This window comes from Chanos chanos, chromosome 5 (genome assembly GCF_902362185.1).
Source record: "Chanos chanos chromosome 5, fChaCha1.1, whole genome shotgun sequence".
Taxonomy (NCBI): domain Eukaryota; kingdom Metazoa; phylum Chordata; class Actinopteri; order Gonorynchiformes; family Chanidae; genus Chanos; species Chanos chanos.
This window is the reverse complement of record NC_044499.1, coordinates 40,785,473-40,805,088: the sequence shown is the minus strand read 5'-3', so window position 1 is coordinate 40,805,088 and position 19,616 is coordinate 40,785,473. Positions and strand designations below refer to the sequence as shown.

The 19,616-nt window shown below is 38.8% G+C and overlaps 2 protein-coding genes across 3 annotated transcripts; one reads left to right on the top strand and one right to left on the bottom strand.

Annotated features, from left to right (window-relative positions):
• Positions 1 to 38: 38 nt before the first annotated feature.
• LOC115812539 (tectonic-3-like) lies at positions 39 to 4,638 on the bottom strand. Its single transcript, XM_030775020.1, is given in 13 exon segments — positions 39 to 194; positions 603 to 740; positions 1,146 to 1,293; positions 1,564 to 1,667; positions 1,919 to 2,014; positions 2,196 to 2,315; positions 2,430 to 2,504; positions 2,627 to 2,665; positions 3,115 to 3,227; positions 3,437 to 3,545; positions 3,822 to 3,943; positions 4,101 to 4,201; positions 4,481 to 4,638. Coding segments are annotated over 13 exon segments (1,479 nt in total).
• Positions 4,639 to 12,903: 8,265 nt separating this feature from the next.
• sult1st6 (sulfotransferase family 1, cytosolic sulfotransferase 6) lies at positions 12,904 to 19,038 on the top strand. 2 transcript variants are annotated; one of them, XM_030773317.1, is made up of 7 exons: positions 12,904 to 13,458; positions 16,986 to 17,114; positions 17,265 to 17,362; positions 17,537 to 17,663; positions 17,791 to 17,885; positions 17,968 to 18,148; positions 18,471 to 19,038. In XM_030773317.1, exons 1-7 carry the CDS (start codon positions 13,275 to 13,277, stop codon positions 18,581 to 18,583), a joined length of 927 nt encoding a protein of 308 aa, XP_030629177.1. In that variant the 5' UTR covers positions 12,904 to 13,274; the 3' UTR covers positions 18,584 to 19,038. The 2 variants fall into 2 exon arrangements, with proteins under 2 accessions (XP_030629177.1, XP_030629178.1); XM_030773318.1 differs by having other exon boundaries at positions 17,968 to 18,154; positions 18,477 to 19,038.
• The last annotated feature ends 578 nt before the right edge of the window (positions 19,039 to 19,616 follow it).

Here is a 19,616-nt window from a genome sequence, read left to right as displayed (position 1 = left end):
AATCGAAGGCTGACACACAAGCTTAAAGTTCATCACCATTACTCATGTCCATCTTGCTCTCCTGCCCCACGTGTGAAAAATGAAAATGGAAACTTCCAGTCAGGTTGTGGCTCACCCCTGGGGGCCTCTGGATAAACTGTGGCATCAGAGAAAACCACCTCAGTAGTGACAGCTACAGGAGACATCAGGGGACACTGAAGAACAGAAAAAAGGAACAGATGACTGCAAGCAAGAGGACATGAAAGAGTCCTTTACCTAAAAGATCTTTACCTAAAAACTTTTCACTTGAATTGTTAAAATACTGGCTGCAGTTTTCACTGACAGAGAGAGAGAGAGGGCATCGCTATTTGAAATCTTAAAATACATAATCCTAAAATAGAAGCTGTTTATCACATTTTGGATTACTATGCACTCATTAACATTTTACAAAACAAACCATAATATTATCTAGTAAACTGGATGTTCACAGTCCTGTGCCTTTCTCATCCAGACTACTGTGGGAAAAATCATATGTGAAAAGTTTAAAGTTGTATTGATTTTCCTTTGTTTCCTGTGGTGCGAGTTAAACTGGGTTGCGTTTGTAAAGTTGTGATTAGCCGCACCTTCACTCTCTGGCAGCTGAAGACATACTTTGCACCCAGGATGTAATTCTGAGGGAAAGCCAGTAACCCTCTCTGAGCCCAGAGAATCCGCACAGAGAGAGAGAGAGGCAGGAGACAACCAGCCTCACACAGGTCATCCTAAGATAAAGGAAGGAGAGAGAAGGAAAAAAGGAGCAGAGATACATAATGCATATGCATTATTCTAATGAACCAAGAGTCCAGGAAATTGTGTATTTTTCTGTCCAGGAGGTCAAGTAGCAGCAGACAGGGGTGGAAAAAGTAAAAGCAGAAGTACTCTTGCTAAAAAAAAGTACTCTAAATAGAGTTAAATATCTTACTCTTACTTGAGCATTTTTCAGGAGTGATACTTTAACTCTACTTAGAGTACATTTTTTTAGTAACGGTACTTCAACTTGTGCTTTTCTCACCCCTGGCAGCAGATTAGCAGAACATTCACATGTTTGGACTGAGTACAAAGCCACAGGATCTGGGTCGCAGACTTCGATACAGAGAATACTGAAGGAGATCAATGAAATCACTCACTGCTGGCAGGCTGGGACAATCTTCAGTGATGACCCTACTCCAATCTAGCTCTGACCTTGAGGTCATGGCCACCATGTCAGGGGTCGTAGCTCCTCTGAGGATTCTGTAGAGTTCAGATCTCAGAGAGGAACAGTTTTGGGAGACGGAGCTGGTATATAGTGTCAAAAATGAGAGAAAAGTGCACTCATTACAAAGAATACTAACTAAAGTCACAAGCCTACTGCATTTAATTTAAAACAATGTAAACCTGTTACGGTGTTTCTTATCTGTGCAGATGTTGAGGAGCTATCATACATTTTTAAACAAATTTATCAAAGCTGAACATGTATCTTTGTATTTTTAATTTACTCTAAACATGGAGAGCATAACATAAGATCTCCAGAAAAAAACTGGGGCATGATGGTTGTTGTAGTTTTACCTGAAGGTGCAACCAGTCATAACATTGTTTGGGAAGAGGATGGGGGCACGTATGAGGTAATCAGCAAGACACTCTCCTCCTGGAGGAACAGCTAGCACCGTCATCTTTTGCAGGGTTAGAGAACACACTAGACACACCAGTACTGGCAAATTAAAACACAGCAAGTCCTGACCTACTGTCCTGGTAATTTAACAGATGTCACATTAGATATCTCTAAGAATTACACTGAGTTTAAGTGTAATAAAAAAAAGCTTGCTAATGATGAAATCGGACTGTCTTTTCAAAACAGGAACATAGTTACTAAGAATATAAACTGATTTTTATGTTGATCTGACATATCTTAAGGGAAGGATACAGTTTGAGCTTCTTCATCAAACAAGCCACTCAGAGGTGTTCCAACTTTCAATTCAGCCAATGGAGAAGGAGCAGGTGTAGGTGAGGGTGTGGCCAGCTGTAACACATGCAGACCAAACATTCATAAATGCAAACCGACCATGAAAAGCAAGGGGTTGCATTACTGAAGCATTACTGTAAACAGTCTTTGCTAGGTATCTTCACCATTTTATTGTTAGTGTTTCTGTAAATGTAAAGAGACACTGAAACATACTGCTAGGTTCATTTTAGAAGCATACCTGGAAGCGGACAGAGTGTTTTTGCAACAGCTGCGTGTCAATGCTTGTGTCAGTCTGAACAACATTCAGTATCACTGTAGTAATCTCTCCTTGACCTGTGAACTCAATCACATACTCCACCTGTGTGTGGAGAATATGGTAAGAGAAAAAGACTTCAAAAAGACTTCTGTTACACCTTACAAAACCAACACACTGACAAAAAGTATTTGCTGATCAGAAATTTTCTCTCCTCACCTCTGACACCACATTCAGACAGGAGCCATTCAACAGGCTAGGCTTAGGCCAGTCAGAGAGTGGTTTAACTGGGATCTAATGCAGACAAGAAGAGCATTATTTTTCAGTGGGAGTTGTGCTTTGTTCAGAACAGTTAACCGTAACAAGCACATTAACAGTACTATAACTGTGTTTATATTATTTCTCCTCTGTATTACCAGCAAGTCTGTCATATCCAGTTTGGGGGGGCTCGGAATCTGCAATATTGAAAAGTCAGAGTCAAAACAGTGAAAATGATACACAAAATGTAATATTTCAGCTTCACATCCTCTAAAAGTAACATTAGAGTAAAAGAGGCTTAAAAGTAACAGAGCTAAAAGCTTGTTTTCAGTCTGTATTATGAACACTGAAAACACACTTGCAAACAAATACACTACATTAGTTATACAATACAGTCCATTTCTCATGATAAAAATCAATAAAGAGTGCAGGTAAAAGTCCAAGTGTTTTGGTTTTGGTGTTTTGTTTGAAGCTTATATAAATGATAGATAGATAGATAGATAGATAGATAGATAGATAGATAGATAGATAGATAGATAGATAGATAGATAGATAGATAGATAGATATGAATTGAGTGGGTCTTATCTGACATGACTACAGCTTAAAACAGCCGTGCTGGGCTGTGCTGCGGAGTGACCCACTCACTCTGAGCAAGCTGAGGTCAGTAAAGTAGGAGTGAGCATTCAGTCTGGCATCACTCAGGCATGACTGAACACTCACGGTACGGGAGCAAGAAACAGATTCAGTGCGTAAGAACTCTGAGAAAGGATAAGACCAACAGAAAGTTAGAAAAACAAACAAACAAACAAACAAACAAAAAAACAAACAGAATATGACAGTATTTATCAACAACTGGAATACTCCGCTGGAATAACTGGTTAAGTGCCTTGCACAAGAAAACAACAGCAGTATTCCCAACCAACATTATGGAGAAAATCCTGTTTTGAAGCTTGAATCTATGACTTACTTGCATAATTTCGGTCAAGGCAAGAAGAAGAAGCTACCCCTGGTGACGGCTGTCTGAGCATGCTCAATATAGACGTGCTATTGTAATATGTCAGAATGATATCATCAACCTGCAACAGTTACATATAATCAGTTACATTGTCTTAAATCAATGATTCTGTCAACATATCTTCTTGCAGAGGCAGGAAAAAATATACAAATTATGCAATGCAAATATTAAGCACACCGAAAAATAAACAAAAAACAATACAACACAAACCTATAGAGGAGACGGAATCATGCACCTGGTACTAGTGATAATGAGGTGGTTTGATCAACACGGTACATGTATTCATACATAGTTTGGTCCTGTTGCTCTCTGAATGGGAATACTCAAATGTCCTTACCCTATAGAAGTCCAGGCTGTGATGGGTAAAGGAGTCAGGCTCCTGCACTGAGAAGTGTGGTGAGTGCAAGGGTGTTTGCTGTGCTGAGATGGATGGGAGAGTCAGTGGGTCAGTTGTGTTTTCTGCAATACCAGAAAGAAGGAAGAAAAAGAAACAATTATGCAGACATGCTATCAATGTCTCAAAGAACAGAGGTCTATCAAGAAAGAAAGAAAGAAAGAAAGATGCATGCTGTGCAAAGCATGCTGTGAGACGGGTCAATTTAGAGTGGAAATTTACCATCCACGGTCTGCACACAGAACAGAGAATCTGTGACTGTGATAAGGTCAGGATCCACATTGGCTCTGAACATAAGCCAGCTCTCAATGCATACTTCAGACCTGGAGGCAAACAATACAAAGACTTGGAACACATAGTTTCACACAAACATGAAACAACCACCTATGGACAGCATTAGAACAATCACGACTTTCCTCACGGAATGACAACGTTTCCTCAACTGATGTAGCAAAGGTTTGTACTGAAAAAGTAGTTTGGCATAACTAAAACGTGTCAAACTCAAGATTACCCACATTATTTAAGTCTCGACCCGAGGCAATGCGTTTACATCTCCGCTTAAGAAAAAAGAGAAAAGCTCACACATATACCATATGTAAAACTTTCTATACAACAGTAAATCTTACTTCGCTTCTGGCCCGCAGCCACTGAAAACAGAACTCAAGTCTACGATGCCACAGTCCACGATGTCACAGCAGCAACCAATGTCACAAAACTCCGGAGTGATATCACAGACACAATCTGTAAAAATGAATGGCATGTTACAAAAGACGCCTAAAGTCACCAACAGTTTACAACACTTAAATCGACGGTGAGATACCATTGGGTACTGTAACTGTCTCAATGGTGGCATCAGTTGGCAATTCAGAAGCTGTCGTTGAGAAAGTGATAGCTGATTCAGTGGTTGCTACCGAGACAGAAATCGGCGTGACTGTCCCTATCGTATCCGTGGTTTTAAGGCCATTTGCGGTAGTGTCTGTTGTTTTTGGTTCCTCTGTAAAGGAGAATGTATTTTGGTTTGGATCATTCTGGGTCACTGGTGTGTGGCCCGTATAGTCCAAAGTAGAACTCTGCGAATCCGCCGTAAATATGCAAGAGGAAAAAAATAGCGGCACAACACAGTACAAAAACATGGTGCAAATGGCAGAAAAAATACGAGTTTTGCACCTCGCCCATTCGGCGCACCATTAACAGCTCATGTTAGTCAGCATGCATAGCCCGTGTATGGTAGCTCATCTAAATCAGATTAATTTCTTGCTTATTCGCTCGCATTGCCAACAGGCTGCTTTACTAGCACTGTAAAATCAAAGCATGAGAAACAAGTGTTTCTACAGGATGCTAAAACAAATTAAATAATCAATATATAATCATTAACGAATTAAACATCGTAACATTATTGACCAGTAGACGCTACATTCGTTGTCAAGGAAGTTCATGTTTTGAATACTTCCGTTTCCCTCTGGGCTCCGTTTGCGTTTCACCAATGACAGAAGCCCATAGCTAACACTACCGTAAACTCCCTATTATGTTAGCATAATTTTTGTCCCTGAAGTTCTTTGATTGGAACGTTTTCTTGTGTGTACGGTTTTTATCAGTGCTATTAAATAAAGCCCACATTTAAATTTGAGAAACTTTGAAACACTATATCAGATCATATAACTTTTTCATACATCAGGATGAGCCTGTGCACGTATCCACTGTATTGTGATTGTGGTTGCTAGGCAATTTAAGTTTGGGCTTCATGAATGACAAGATAGGATTAATTCTCCAAGAAAACATCCTGAAACCCATATGTCTGAGGAAAGTAAGATCTCAAATCAGAAAAAACACACATCAGAAAAATTAGATTATATGACGAAACAGCCCGATCCCTTTACTTAAATATACTTTGCAGGATTTGGTAAACCAATCGGTTGGAAACTGCGTTGGTGCACCGTTCAGCTTAAGTTTATTAAATAGATAACGTTTGTTATCATGAGTTAGTTTCTAACCTAATTACGTTTTCTCAAACTGTTCAGTTTTTACTCTCTGATGAACATGAGTAGAACTGAGGATAACGATAACTACACCGTTCATTGTTCGGTATTCTCTCTTTTTTTTCTCCACTTAAAACAGAGAATATGATTCCACCTTCGGCGGCTGTAGCTGAGAGCCCCCGGCAAGCTAAACCTAAAGCCCGTCTTTCGGAAGTGTTTGATTTGTCAGACGCAGATACAGACACAGGAGGAGAGACTGAAAACGAGCCTTACAGTGGCTCAGACACAGATGTGCTCAACGATGAGGAACATCACACGGGGGAGCAGACTCTGAGAGAGGAACCTCACTCTGACGGGGCCCCACACACTCAACCCAAAATCGAAGGAGATCTCCAGATACATTCAATTCTGTGAGTATCTTTCTGCGAGTGTGTGTGTGTGTTTTACATATGTGTATGTGTATGATGCTTTCTAACTCATGGAATGAATCACTTCCATCCTGAAGGGAATGCGGCTGCGAGGTCATGACATGTCAGTTTAGTGATGATGGGACTCTTCTGGCCGTTGGTCTTAGTGATGGAACAATTAAGGTTAGTGTGAAATCGTGGAACATTGCTCTAAACACTATGATAATCAGTGATCTTGTAGGTGAGGAGTTCCTTAGCATTTGATGCAACATTTTTCAATATGTGATCAATTCTCTCTGAATCTGTAACTCTCTCCCTCTTTCTCTCTCTTTCCTTCTCTCTCTCTCTCTCTCTCTCTCTCTCTCTCTCTCTCCCCACAATCCTTCACCCTCCCCTAGGTGTATAATCCAGAGAGTGGTGAATTGGTTCAGACTCTTAGAGATAGAATGAGTGTGCTTTCCAAGCTGCCTGTAACTTGTCTACGGTTCTTCCTCAGCCCACAGTCACAAAGCCTCTTGCTGGCCACGTGTGAGTACAGCATGCCTTTCAAACTCCGTGGGGTCTGGTCACCTCACCAGGTGTACAGCAATGACAACAAGAATTGGTTATTCCACGATTCCGTTTTTATAGTTTATTTGTTATTCTGAAATGTTGGGATGTCTCCTTCATTAGAATGCATGCTGGTCTTTGAACTCTGTTTCTTTAGCATGGTTCATGTGAAAAGACTGGAGAAGGCACCAGTCAGAACAGAGACTTAGACGAGAAGAGTTTATTACAAACATATGTTAGGGAACAAACTTTGGAGAGTGAAAACCTGTCTGTTCTCAGCTGGGATTCTGAAAAAGAAACAGACAAAACAATATGCCTTTTACAACCGATGTGATGCTTGTAATGTATTCTAGCACATTCCAGATTAACTATGTCATGCCTCTCTGCCATATCTTTGAAGATGATACACTATCTCCCTCAAAGCACTCTCTCAAAAACCTCAAATTCATTTGGGTCGTTTTTGCCTCACTTGGAAGTCACTTTGGATAAATATGTCCTAAATGAATAAATGTAGATTTAAATGTAAAACTAATCACTTTCCTTCATATTATTAAATGACATATAGGAGATCTTTTCCACTAATCTTTGCACACTAGATTTTCAAACCACTCTATACCACAATGAAAGGGGCCAACTGACCTTTGCTTAGGAAGATATTAAGCCTGACTTGTTTACTTCTTTTTTTGTTTATGTTAATAAGACTACTCTCTCTTTCTTTTTTTCTGTCTCTCTCTCTCTCTCTCTTTCTCTCTCTCATATCTCAGATGCTAGTGGTAGAGTGCGCTGCTGGTATTTGTGGGGAGGAGAGACTGTATGGGAGGTGAAAGAGTCAGGTATAGGTGGAGGGGGAGATGAAGTGATACAGAGACAGACCCTTTCTCTTTCCATCTCTCCTTTCGGTGAGCAAGCAGTAACTGGAGGCTCCGACTCAGCCATCCATCTGTATGACCTCACCACTCATCAGAGACTCCAGATTTGCCAGGCCAGGTACCACTAAAAATTCATCTTCCTGTGATAGATTTTTTTGATGCACTTATTGTAAGTCGCTTTGGCTAAAAGCGTCTGCTAAATAGCAAATTGTAAATTGATAGATCACAACTCGCAACCGTTCTGGACTGGTGATTTTAGATTAACCAGATTCTGGATTATATACACGTTCATCACACACATTTCTTGAAACCATGTCTCATAATTCTTGACAGTTTTCCAAACTGTAAGCTGACTGTAAAACCCAACATTACTTTCAAAACCTGCTAATCTCTCTTTGTATTTGCTTTATTTTTCAATGAATTGTTCCATACTTTATCTCAGCAATATTTCTAACAATAGTCTGGCTCCTTTTCAGCACATTCCTGATTGCAGAATCTGTGTAACTGTCAGTAGTGGCAAATGATACATCTCTCTTGAAGAATAAAAATGGGTATGATTTAGACACTAGGTTACACTGTGCATTGTAACAGCAAATTCAGATAGTTTATTTTTTACATTACGTTAGATACTTACGTTATCTGTGTAACTGATAAGAAGGTGAAAGTCTGTGAGGACATTTGAATTGTACTGCTTTATGACTGCTCTGTAGTGACAAAGTAATTTAAACACAGTTTTAAACTCACACAGGAACAACGGTTCATAGTTAAAGTCACGTGTTTGACTTTCAACAGCTTGCATTTTGCACCTGCAGACAGGTCACTGTATAAGACACTGCCTAAGCTCTCTAGCTGGGCTGTCATGGTCTTCCAACCTGGCACATTATAGTCAAGTTTTAAGTATGTTTGCTGAACTCAACATCTTCAATGCTCAAAACTAGCTGCAACAATTTCAGAGATTAACAACGGAGCTCTCCCATTTCCTCCCTTGTTTCAGGGAGGAAATGAGAGAGGGTTAAGATAAGTATGGACTGCTGTTAAGGGTTTCTGGCACTAGCAGCTGATTCTCTAGGGCTAAAATGGTGAATCAGTGGTGAAAGTGAACCTTTATTGTGAGCTTAGCTTGTGATTTCGTCTCCAGAAAAGTTAAAAAAAACAACTAGGTCCCTATCGTTTAGCAGCAAAGAAAGGTGAAAAGATTTATTTTACATAAACTCAAGGAAAATTGAAGTAGAAAATATGAAAATAAATAGTTTAGCAGTACCATCAATCAAAATAATTTCGGTAGCACAATGTTGTCCTTGTCATTTCCTCCTTTGGCAGTGTTTTCAATGGCCAAAAAAGGAAGGAAAATTGCTTTGAATGACACAACCATACCTGGCATGTCCTCATGTCCTCTTAATAGCCTTCCATTGCTTGAATATGAGTGGCTGACTGCCAGAGATTTCAGTAAAAAAAAAAAAAGAGTTGGACTGGACCCCTTTTATCTATGCCAGGGCCCTGAGAATCCCTGAATAAACCTGTTTGGGTGTTCACAGAGGCAATATAGTTCAGTCTAACTTACTTTTTACCTGTTTCTGTCAAATACTGTTCAGAGAAAAGTGAGAGAAATCATAATGTGCTTACGCATTGTTGCTTTGCATTCATGCAGATGAATAGGAAACTTAGATTTGTGAAGACTGCTACAATATGCTTAGAGTTGAGCATATTTCAGTAGTGTCTCCTGGCCAATCAGAGTCCAGTTATCTGACTGTCTGTCTGATCCACTCATGAACTGATTATTGTTTGTTTGCATCCTTCCTCAGTATGTTTCTCATTGTGTCTTGTGTCTGTATGTGTACATACAACCCCTCTCACATCCTAGTCCTTGTTTGCCTCCTTAGCTCCTATGTAGCATACCTGCTCCCTGTTATACTTGTTATCACTGCTCCTTGTTTGCACCCCTGTTTGCTGTTAGCTTCTGTATTCCTGTGTATTGAGCCTAGTTTGTTGCCAGACCACTGAGTTTGCCTAGCACTCAATAGCCTGTTTCTGTCATCAGTCCCTGCTTGTTTTTTGGACTTTGTATTTGGATGAAGTTTTGGATTATATTTTGCCTGCGTTTGTGTCCAGCCTCTCTCTGAAATCCTGACACATCCCTTGTATGATTAAAAAGATAAAAAAGAACACTGACAATGAATAATTTGATGATCCTGAATTCCATCATGGTTAAAATTGTGTATTATTTTGTATAATTACTTATCAATAATCCTTTTTATTTGCCTTTACTTACTCAGCTCTACCAGAACAGTGATGGATGGGCATCGATTAAGAGTGTTTGCTGTGACCTTTCATCCTGAAAATGAGAGAGAGTTCATATCTGGAGGATGGGACAACACTATTCAGGTACTACATTATTCTTATCTAAGTGAACATTAAATCACAACGATAGAGTGGAACAAGTCATTCTTTAAGAGTAACGCTTGTGATTTTTTTTTTTTTCACAGTTTTGGGACACCAGACAACAACGTTCTGTCAGGTATTTTGAATGCAGAGGACTGCATGTTCTGCGTTTCATTATTGGATTTCGTATATGTGCATCTGTTGATATAGTTTAGGTAGAAATGGTGTGATTTAAAATTTTAAATATACTTCCAGTTATGTCAGGTTTTATTTGTGTCTGAAGCAATGTGGTTTTATATTAATGTTAGTTACAAATTCATTCAGCTACATCATAGTGCTTCGATTTCTGCTATAACAACAGTCTGTAATTGGTTGACTGATTAAGTGCGTAACTGGTTAATTCATTTTGCTGTCTATTAACAGAATGCTCTCAGGTCCTCACGTGTGTGGTGATGCCATTCAGATAGATCCTGTAGCCAATCAGATTCTCTCAGGGTCCTGGCGGAAAGAGAATACACTGGAAGTGAGAGCAATAGATTTATTTCTGTCTAACTACATGGTGTGTGGTGTGCTTTGATCTGAGCAGAAACTGGAGAGACTGTAATATACAATCTTACTCTCACACAAAGACACAGACACATACACAAACATCCTTCCTAATAATCTTCAAAGCATCTCTGGGCCTCTCTTTCTCTCTCTCACAGGTCTGGGATTATTGTTCTGGTCAGAAAGTCTCAGAAGTGCTGCCAGACCGCCTTGGACACACTAAAGTGAGTGCGTTCGATGATTAAATCGCCTCAATTATAGCCAATAAATTCTTTCTCAAGTGCCATGTCACTGTGACATTTTAACATTGCCTTTCACTCACACCTGTGTTTTCCTATAAAACCCATGTCCCTGCTTGTTTACACGCTTTACAGCTACTCTAATGGAAACAATAACGCAATCTTTTTTTCGCCCTGAACAGATTTACACCTGCCATTGGTTGGGTGAGAATCACATGGTAGCTGGTGGAAGCCAATCAAACATTGTGAAAGTGATTGATCGCAACAGTTTAACGGTAAGTGGTTGACACAAGAAAGTTCTAGAGCAGAGTTGAAATGGTAACATGTTAACATTCAGACCTTTTTATTGATGTTCCCGGATACTCCGATGATATTCCGTTTGGAGAATTAACCCTCTCCTGCCCCCACCTTTCTCTCAGATGGAGTCACGTCTGTTTGGACTGTCTTCTGCTGTCTTCAGCTCCTCTGTTTGTCCTGCCGGGAAGTTAGTAGGGCTTGTTGCTGCCAGCTCAGGGTACAAAGTATATCTACTAGACAGAGGTCAGCGTGTCAAAAAACATGTCATTTGAAAACCTGTGTGTTAGAGGGGCAAAAAGAGATTGAACTGCTCTTGATCGTTTCAAATAATATTGAAGTATCTGCCCTTAAAATTTGGTACAGAAAAAACATACGACAAAGAGAGAGAGAGAGAGAGTGGCCACAGCTCAGTTCTATGTCTTTTATTAAGGTGTTCTCTTAAAATTCCTGATTAACCTGTTTGTTATATTAGTAATAGCATGTATTAATCAATAATATAGTATCAAATTAAAATTCAGAGGTGAATATTCTCTCCATGTTCATTTTCATAAGTTTGCTCTGTTAAAGTAATTTTCTTATAACAAGAAAGGTACTACATTATTATTCACAAATGCTTATGCCATGATTTTTTTTAAAAAAATGTATTTTATAGCTGTTATTAGTCATTTTTTCATACAATAAATGTTCCTTAGTTTCACAATTTATACCTGACTTGGTCTTTTTATTCAGAAGTATGAAAGACCATCTGTAAACATTCTACTTTGTGAGGTTTTCAGTCAGTTGAACACCTGATGCGTGACATTTCTCAATGCTAGCTGTCCAATGCCATATATGCAGTGAGAATACTAGTGTCTGTGGCAGACAGCCCCGTGGTCTTCCTGGGGAGCTGAACTGAGGGAGGAGTTTGACTGCTTTTCAAATTGCTCTGGGACCCTTTGTTCCAATCACTAGCTTGGAGAGGAAAAGAAGTTCAATTGTGTATCTTACCAGGGAGTGTCTGCAAGTGGCCAAGTCTAGAGCAAGAGTGTGTGTGTGTGTGTGTGTACCTTGACTGCAGTTTTTCAATCGTTTATACACGATAACATTATAGACAACATGATAAAATTGCTAACCTGTCAAAACTACTCTTTCCCCACAGAACACACATATCCAAATCCAAAATGAGAGTGGTCTCTCACACGCACAAAGAATGTTGTCCTTCATGTGCATTCACAGTAGACCTAAGATAACGTATCATTATATATGCAGGCCAAATGTCTTAATGTTTTCTTCATTGTTCAAAGTTCTCCATGTATGAAAAAAACTGTTTAGATTCTGTATGTTTATATTCTGTTGTTGCTTCTTAAAGTGCAAATAGACAACCTTGCCTGACCCATTCTTGCATAATTTTTCTGCGTGTAGTTAGACTCACTTTAGTTATAGATTAACGAATCCTCTTTTCCAGCAATGATATGAGTATCCTAACCATTAAAGAGAAACATCATGAAATAGTTTGATCACTTGCATTTTACTCTGTATTCTTATCTCAGTGTACAGTACATATTCTTCCTTCATTCACTTTTCACTTTTCCATAAGCTGCAGTTTATGTCAGACTCTCCCTCCCCCAGAATCCCAGATTGAGTTGAAAGATAATATGGTTATTGTTGAACCTGAGGAATTCAGCCACTGCTGACTGAGAGTTACATAAGAGCTCAAAGCTTTAGGAACTCAACTCTCCATGACTCTGACCAGAAAAGAGCAGGCTATTCATACAGTGAACAGACAGGACGAACAGGCATAAATCAGCTGTTAAATAAACAAAAGTCATCAGACCACTTGGACAAGTTTCAGAGGCAGGGTGACAGAGAGCGAGACAGATTATGAAAGTCCAAAGATTAAAAGAGCAGAAGATAGCTTCAGTATTTCGAAGCAGAGTCTGAGAGAATTCTTAAATTGCAATAAATAAGAAGAAGCACGGTGGAACCTGAAGACACATTTGAGCAAGAGCAGAAATCAATCTCATGGTTCATTTGATTTAGGAGGAGGGAGAAAAGAAGAAAGGAGAGGGAGGAGCCAGGGGAAGAAAGGAATTACAAAAGAGTTTGGCACGTAACGGGAACTGTGTTGTCAAGGTGTTTGAAGTGTGTGTTCAGGATGGAGAAAACGCAGTTGAGTTATGAGGAGACCATAAGGAGGGCGCAGGGTTCCATGGAACGTTTTCCACTAAAAAATGTGAATGGTGTACCGCTCATGTGCTACATCGCTGACAACTGGGATTCCATCAGTGCATTTTGTCCTGACCCTTCTGACTTGCTCATTGCTACTTACCCCAAAGCAGGTAAAGCAAGATTTTCATTAACTTTGGAGACAGATATCCTATTCTATAGCCGTTCTGTAACCAACAATGATTTTGTAATTTTTTGGTCTGCTTCCAGACACCGTGACTGAAATGTCGTCACATAAAATATTGAGATATCGTAGCCGTCCTCTTATTATCATAAACCACTCTTACAGAATTGCACTCATATTCAAGTTGCTTTAACGTTGCAATGGCTTCTGCATTCAAAACCAAACAATTTTGAATATTTTGTAGCAACTTCAGTTCTTCAATCCTCCTGGAATGATGTTAGACTATTCGTGAAGAAAGCAAACCCATAGTTGAGTGATGAATGATCCCCAACTTCCTGTAAAGGCTCAATAATGTTTAGGACTGGTGTCCCTAAACACTCTTGAATCCATTTATATGAAGTATATACATACATTTGAATCAGTGTTTGCACTTTCATTTTCTGGGGTCTAGGTAGAGAAATCGATAGATTGCATGAGTGCCTAGTTTTTTTCAGCTATTTTGTCCATAACTCTCAGTCTCATAACTTGTCCATAACTGCAGAAAGCCCCTATATATAAATACATATATAAATATATATTATTTGCTCCCAATACCAAATTTAATTCACTAGTTACCCCAAATCACTCCTCAGATGTGAACCCAAAATGTTTAACTTTATATTTAACTCTGAGATCTTTATCATGAATGAGACAAGCCACAGATTGTTGCCATTGCCAGAGGGCAAGAAAGCCACATAAAACAAAAGATTTGATAGATTAAGATCTCCATGATCGTACACACACACTGTGAGCAGTGAATCTGACCACTGCATTTAACCCATCCTTACACATCAGTATTGAACACACACAGCCACGAGGCGCAGGAGCAGCGGGTAGCACACCTGCGCCCAGGGGTTAAGTGCCTTGCCCAAGGGCACCTCAGCCATGGATGTTTTCCCGTCAGTCCTGGAAGCTGTTCCAAATTAGCATAGGTAACTGCCCTGCCAGTTCCTTTCAAAGAGCTTGAGACCGCAGGGCCATGTGCACACATGGAATCCGTCATTCGGGAAAGCACGAATAATGCGATGGAAACATATTTCTTCTATCCGAAGTTATTATTTGGGAAAAAACATGTCTGTGTGTCAGCCATTATGTTTATTAAAATCTATTCATATCATTCTGGACGGTCACAAGATAAAAATGCCCATTCTGTTTGCACATAGGACGTTGATTTCACTGACTAGTCGTTTCATTTACTACACATTGTTGAAAAGTGATCGTTATTTTGTTGTCGCCCCCACCGAGTCAGATGCGGGAGCTAGCGAGACAAGCATTACCCCCGCAACCTGTACATCAAAATGGAGTTTAGAACCTGTAGTTTTTAGCTGTGTGTGTTAATTTAAAAAACCCAGTCGAAAGCCGTTTAATTAACTACACATTACTGAAAAGTGATTGCTATATTCTGTAGTTGCCCCCTACCGAGTCAGCGCAACTACTCTTGTAAAATAATTTACGTTTCCCTAGCGAACTGCCGTAACGTCAACACATCGCGAAGGCAGCATAACTGGAATTTAAGATTATTCCCTTCGATTGAAGGATATTTTGCTGTATATTTTTGCTGTAATTTTTTCACTATATATTTTTTTCAATTTCTGATTGTTCAATGTAAAAGGGGTGGTGTTTGGGGGGGGGGTGCAATTCATAAAACTTGGTTTAGTAAAAAAATACAAAATACAAAAAAAGACAGAGACAGACATGAAAAGTAGGCCTACAGTATGAGGATATGGAAATATATTTAATAATTTATTATATGCCAATTTTTAAACTTCCGTTATAAACTACGCCCACTTCCGGTCTGCTGTCAGACTACAGATACCGAGACAGATCATTTTGTACACATGTAGTGCACACACAGAAATCTATGGAGGGCCGTTTGGCCACATTAAAAAAAAAAAAGAACTGTGGTCAATTGCAACTTTATTTCGCGGAATTCCGACGTTATTTCTCACAATTCCGACTATTTTTTCCTCGTAATACTGACTTTATTTCTCGTAATTTCGAGTTCTATTCTAGCAACCAACACATAGCTTGAGCCAACTCTGCTCCCGCTTTAACTGTTCTATGCAACGCGCGTACAGGGGCAGATAGGAGTGAAGGCTACAATGGCTGCATCTGCTCTGTCCAGGTATTTTAATATTCATCCATATGTAAAAGTAAAACTGGCTGATTCTCACACACCTGCTTTACAACCTGTCTGATTTCAGATGGGATAACCCGTAAGTACTGTAAGTAAAACTACTGCTCACTTATCACAGTCTCGTTCAGTTGTTATATTCTCATATTGCTCTTTTTGTTCCTTGTATGAATAAATATGCGCTACATTCTGAAGAGTTACATGAAGTGTTAGTGTAGTGTTTATTTTAAAAGACCACAATGCTTTGTAAAATGATGAAAGTAATCATTAAAAAATATTATAAAAATATTATTGTAATTTAAATCCTCTAATATTATACAACTGTAGAATTGAAGAAAACGCAATAAAACAATTATTTTGCGCAAACATGTCAGCACTCAAATGTGCATAAGCGTGCTCTTGAGTGTGCATAGAATCTGTTCTTACCTAAGAACAAATCACAAATAAGAAAACATGGGCGAATGTGAGAAAACTGGGTTTTAAGAACAAATTTCTTAAGAATGGCTGGTGAATGAGGCTCATTGTTTTTTGGAGGAATTACTATAAGATAACTGTACTATCTGCATATATTTTTTTGATTTTTGTGTTATTGTTTATGTTTGGATTTTCAATCAATAATTTATTTCATTTTGTTGTATAACTACTGATCCACCACTGATGACAAGATGAAATTAGTAAACTAAGTGGACCCAACTGCAAAGCAAACCGCAAATTCAGAATAAAAGAACTGATAAAACTTTACTTGGTTCTCAGAAATTTATAAGCTCAGGAGGAACAGGGAACGAGATCAGGACTTGAATATGGAAAGAATTAACAAGAGGATCATGCAAACCATTTCTAATTAACTCAAATGACGGAAACGATAATTAACACAAAACACAACCTCACAGAGGCTATATCACCCCCCCTGGTGATGATCCAAGGTAGTAGCAGGTGAATTCCTGACATCTGGGCAACATGTAAATGTTTTTTTAAAAACATTGCATTATTTTTGGATGCCTGCATAAGCCACGGAGAAATGCAGTAATAATTTGTATTAGTGAAAGATGCATAGGAAAAATTATGCATTGCTGTATTCAGAACAAATCTTGTGTACATGGGAGAAAATTTGTATGAAAAATAGCAGAACATTTTTTAAAACGGTAAAAAAAAAAAAGTTTACTTTTAATGACTTCAGTTTCCAGTGTCTTTTTTTTAAATCCAGGTATCAGTTTTAAGTTCTTTATTTGCTGATGATGAATGAAAGGATTATAGTTGTCCTGTCGTGATATTGTCCTATCGTGATATTGTCCTATATGATAATTCAGTTGATTTCATGGAGTGGAAAATTGTCTTTTTTTAAGGGACTACCTGGACCCAGGAGATAGTAGATCTGCTGCTGAATAACGGAGATGCTGAGGCATGTAAGAGAGCTCCCATCGTCGAGCGGATCCCCTTCCTCGAGATCTGCTCTCCTCCCCCTATCCCATCAGGTATTATAGCCAAACTTTTCAAGCACATATCAAATTCCGTCACCTAACCAACACAAACCGCCACACCAATAGACATATGCAGACATCTGCATTTAATCGTAGCCCACGTCATAATGTGAATAAGTACATCTCTGCCACTGAGCCCACTAGGACTAGATCTTCTAAAGAAGATGAGCCCTCCAAGAGTCATCAAGACACACCTTCCATTTCAATTGGTACCTGAGGGATTCTGGAAAAATAAATGCAAGGTAAGAGAGAAAAAAACAGAATGCATGCTTACGTTTGGCGACATATTGTATATGTGAGCCTTGTGTAATGTATGATGTGGTGTCAATGTGCTGGTATGCAGAGCTGTAATTTCAGCGCATTTTGAAACATCTGCATATTAGTGTAATGCTAACATAAATCTGATCGTCCCCCAGGTGATCTATGTTGCCCGGAACGCGAAGGATAATCTAGTTAGTTACTACCACTTTGACCGTATGAACTTCACCCAACCAGAGCCTGGGCCATGGGAGGAATACCTGAACAAGTTCATGAAGGGAGAAGGTAATACCCTGACATATTCGCAAGACTCGTAGCTTGCTGTCTTTTCTCATGGGAGAAAACCAACCAACCAACAAACAAACAAATTAACAAAAAACAAAAAAATTCTTCTCTCTTGCTCAATCTCTAGTGGGTTGGGGCTCCTGGTATGATCATGTGAAAGGTTACTGGAGGGAACGAGAAAAGAGGAATATCCTCTACCTTTTTTATGAGGATATGAAAGAGGTACTATATCAGCCATACACATGATGATTTTAATTCCTTATGAGACATGTGAAGAGAGACATGTGTCTTTTCCCCTTCCCAGAATCCTCGTCGGGAGGTGGAGCGGATTATGCGCTATTTGGGCTTGTCGCTTTCTGATGATGTCATTGAGCGTATTGTACAGCTGACCTCATTCAAGATCATGAAGGACAATCCCATGGTGAACTACACCTTCATCCCTGACTTTGTTTTTGATCAGTCCATCTCTCCATTCATGAGAAAAGGTCAGTGTGGCTGTATCTAGCGATTCTACATCCAACAGTTCATTAGAACACTATAACTCCATTAATCCTGTAAATCTGATTCATGGTTTGATAGTGAAAATGATCAGAGGGAGATAAATATGGATTTTCAGTGGTTTTATCATAATCCTCTGATTCCACATTTCAGAAGTGTTCTAAATGGTTTCAGTCAACGTAATCCTTGTTCTTTTACTCCTCTGTCATGAATAGAGTATTAGAACACGAGTACAAGTTTAACATTAATTGCACAATCATTTGGATCTTGCTATTCCAAACACCCTGTTTCTTTAAAAACTTTGTTCAGGTGAAGTGGGAGACTGGACCAATCATTTCACTCCAGCTCAGTCACAGCTCTTTGATGAAGACTATGCCAGGCAGATGAAAGGAGAGGATATACCCTTTCGTACAAACATATGAAGCACAAAAGTATTGATGACTGAGCATTGGAAAATCGGTTGCCAATACATCATTAATCCAACCTTTAAGTCTCAAGTTTATGCAGTATGTAAGACAATGTCTAAAACAACCTTCAGATTTACTTGAAAATGCTAAGTAAACAGTGAATTGCTAATAAAATGCCAAGACCTAAGATGATGGATCATGAGTGGATCTTAGAAACACTGCATTACTAATTAATTCAGTCAGAATTACTCTCAAGACCAAACAAAAATGTGTATGTTGTAGGCAAAGCTAAAACCAAAGGCAGAATAAATGTCCCCAAATACCAAAGAGAAATACATGATATCGGAGGAATGAGACATCTCCAGTCACGTTACCTGTTCTCGAATGTTGTGCTTTTGTAATGATGTATTTTTCAATCAGTTTTTTTTCATGTGCGTGAGAAATACAATTAAATCATGGTAAAGGGCAAATTGTTTTTGTTATTATTTTTGCTATTATTTCCTGTAGGCTGGTGGTTTGGTTTTAATGTTCTGTCATATCAGTAATATCAGTAGAGAGCCACCGTGAAATAAAGAAGAGGTAATCAGTTACACAGAAGTGACAGAGTTATGGCACATTGATCAAACTGAGAAGAAGCGAAAAAAGTGTAGGAAGTGTTTGCGTGTGATGTAACAAAATCCCAGAATAAAATATGTAAATTAAAACTATAAAACACACAAAAGAAAAGACAATGGAAGACGGTGTACAAGTTTAACAAAAAATGTAACTTTTTTAATACATTTATTATTACTTTTAAGAATAAAATTACTTATTATGAGAACACTAATTTTGCATATTTGTCCTATTAATTTAATCTCTTAACATAAACAGAGTTTGTGTTCAACTGTATTATTTTTTATATTTTTTTTTCACTGTTGTTTTTATTGATTTTTTTTCTTAATTTTCCTGTATTTTGTCTTCTCCCCTGTATTGATTGCCTCACAAGAGCTCCTGTCTCACTGGATGTGATCTATCTTCCTCAACACTCCTCTTTTTTCTCCTCTTTCTT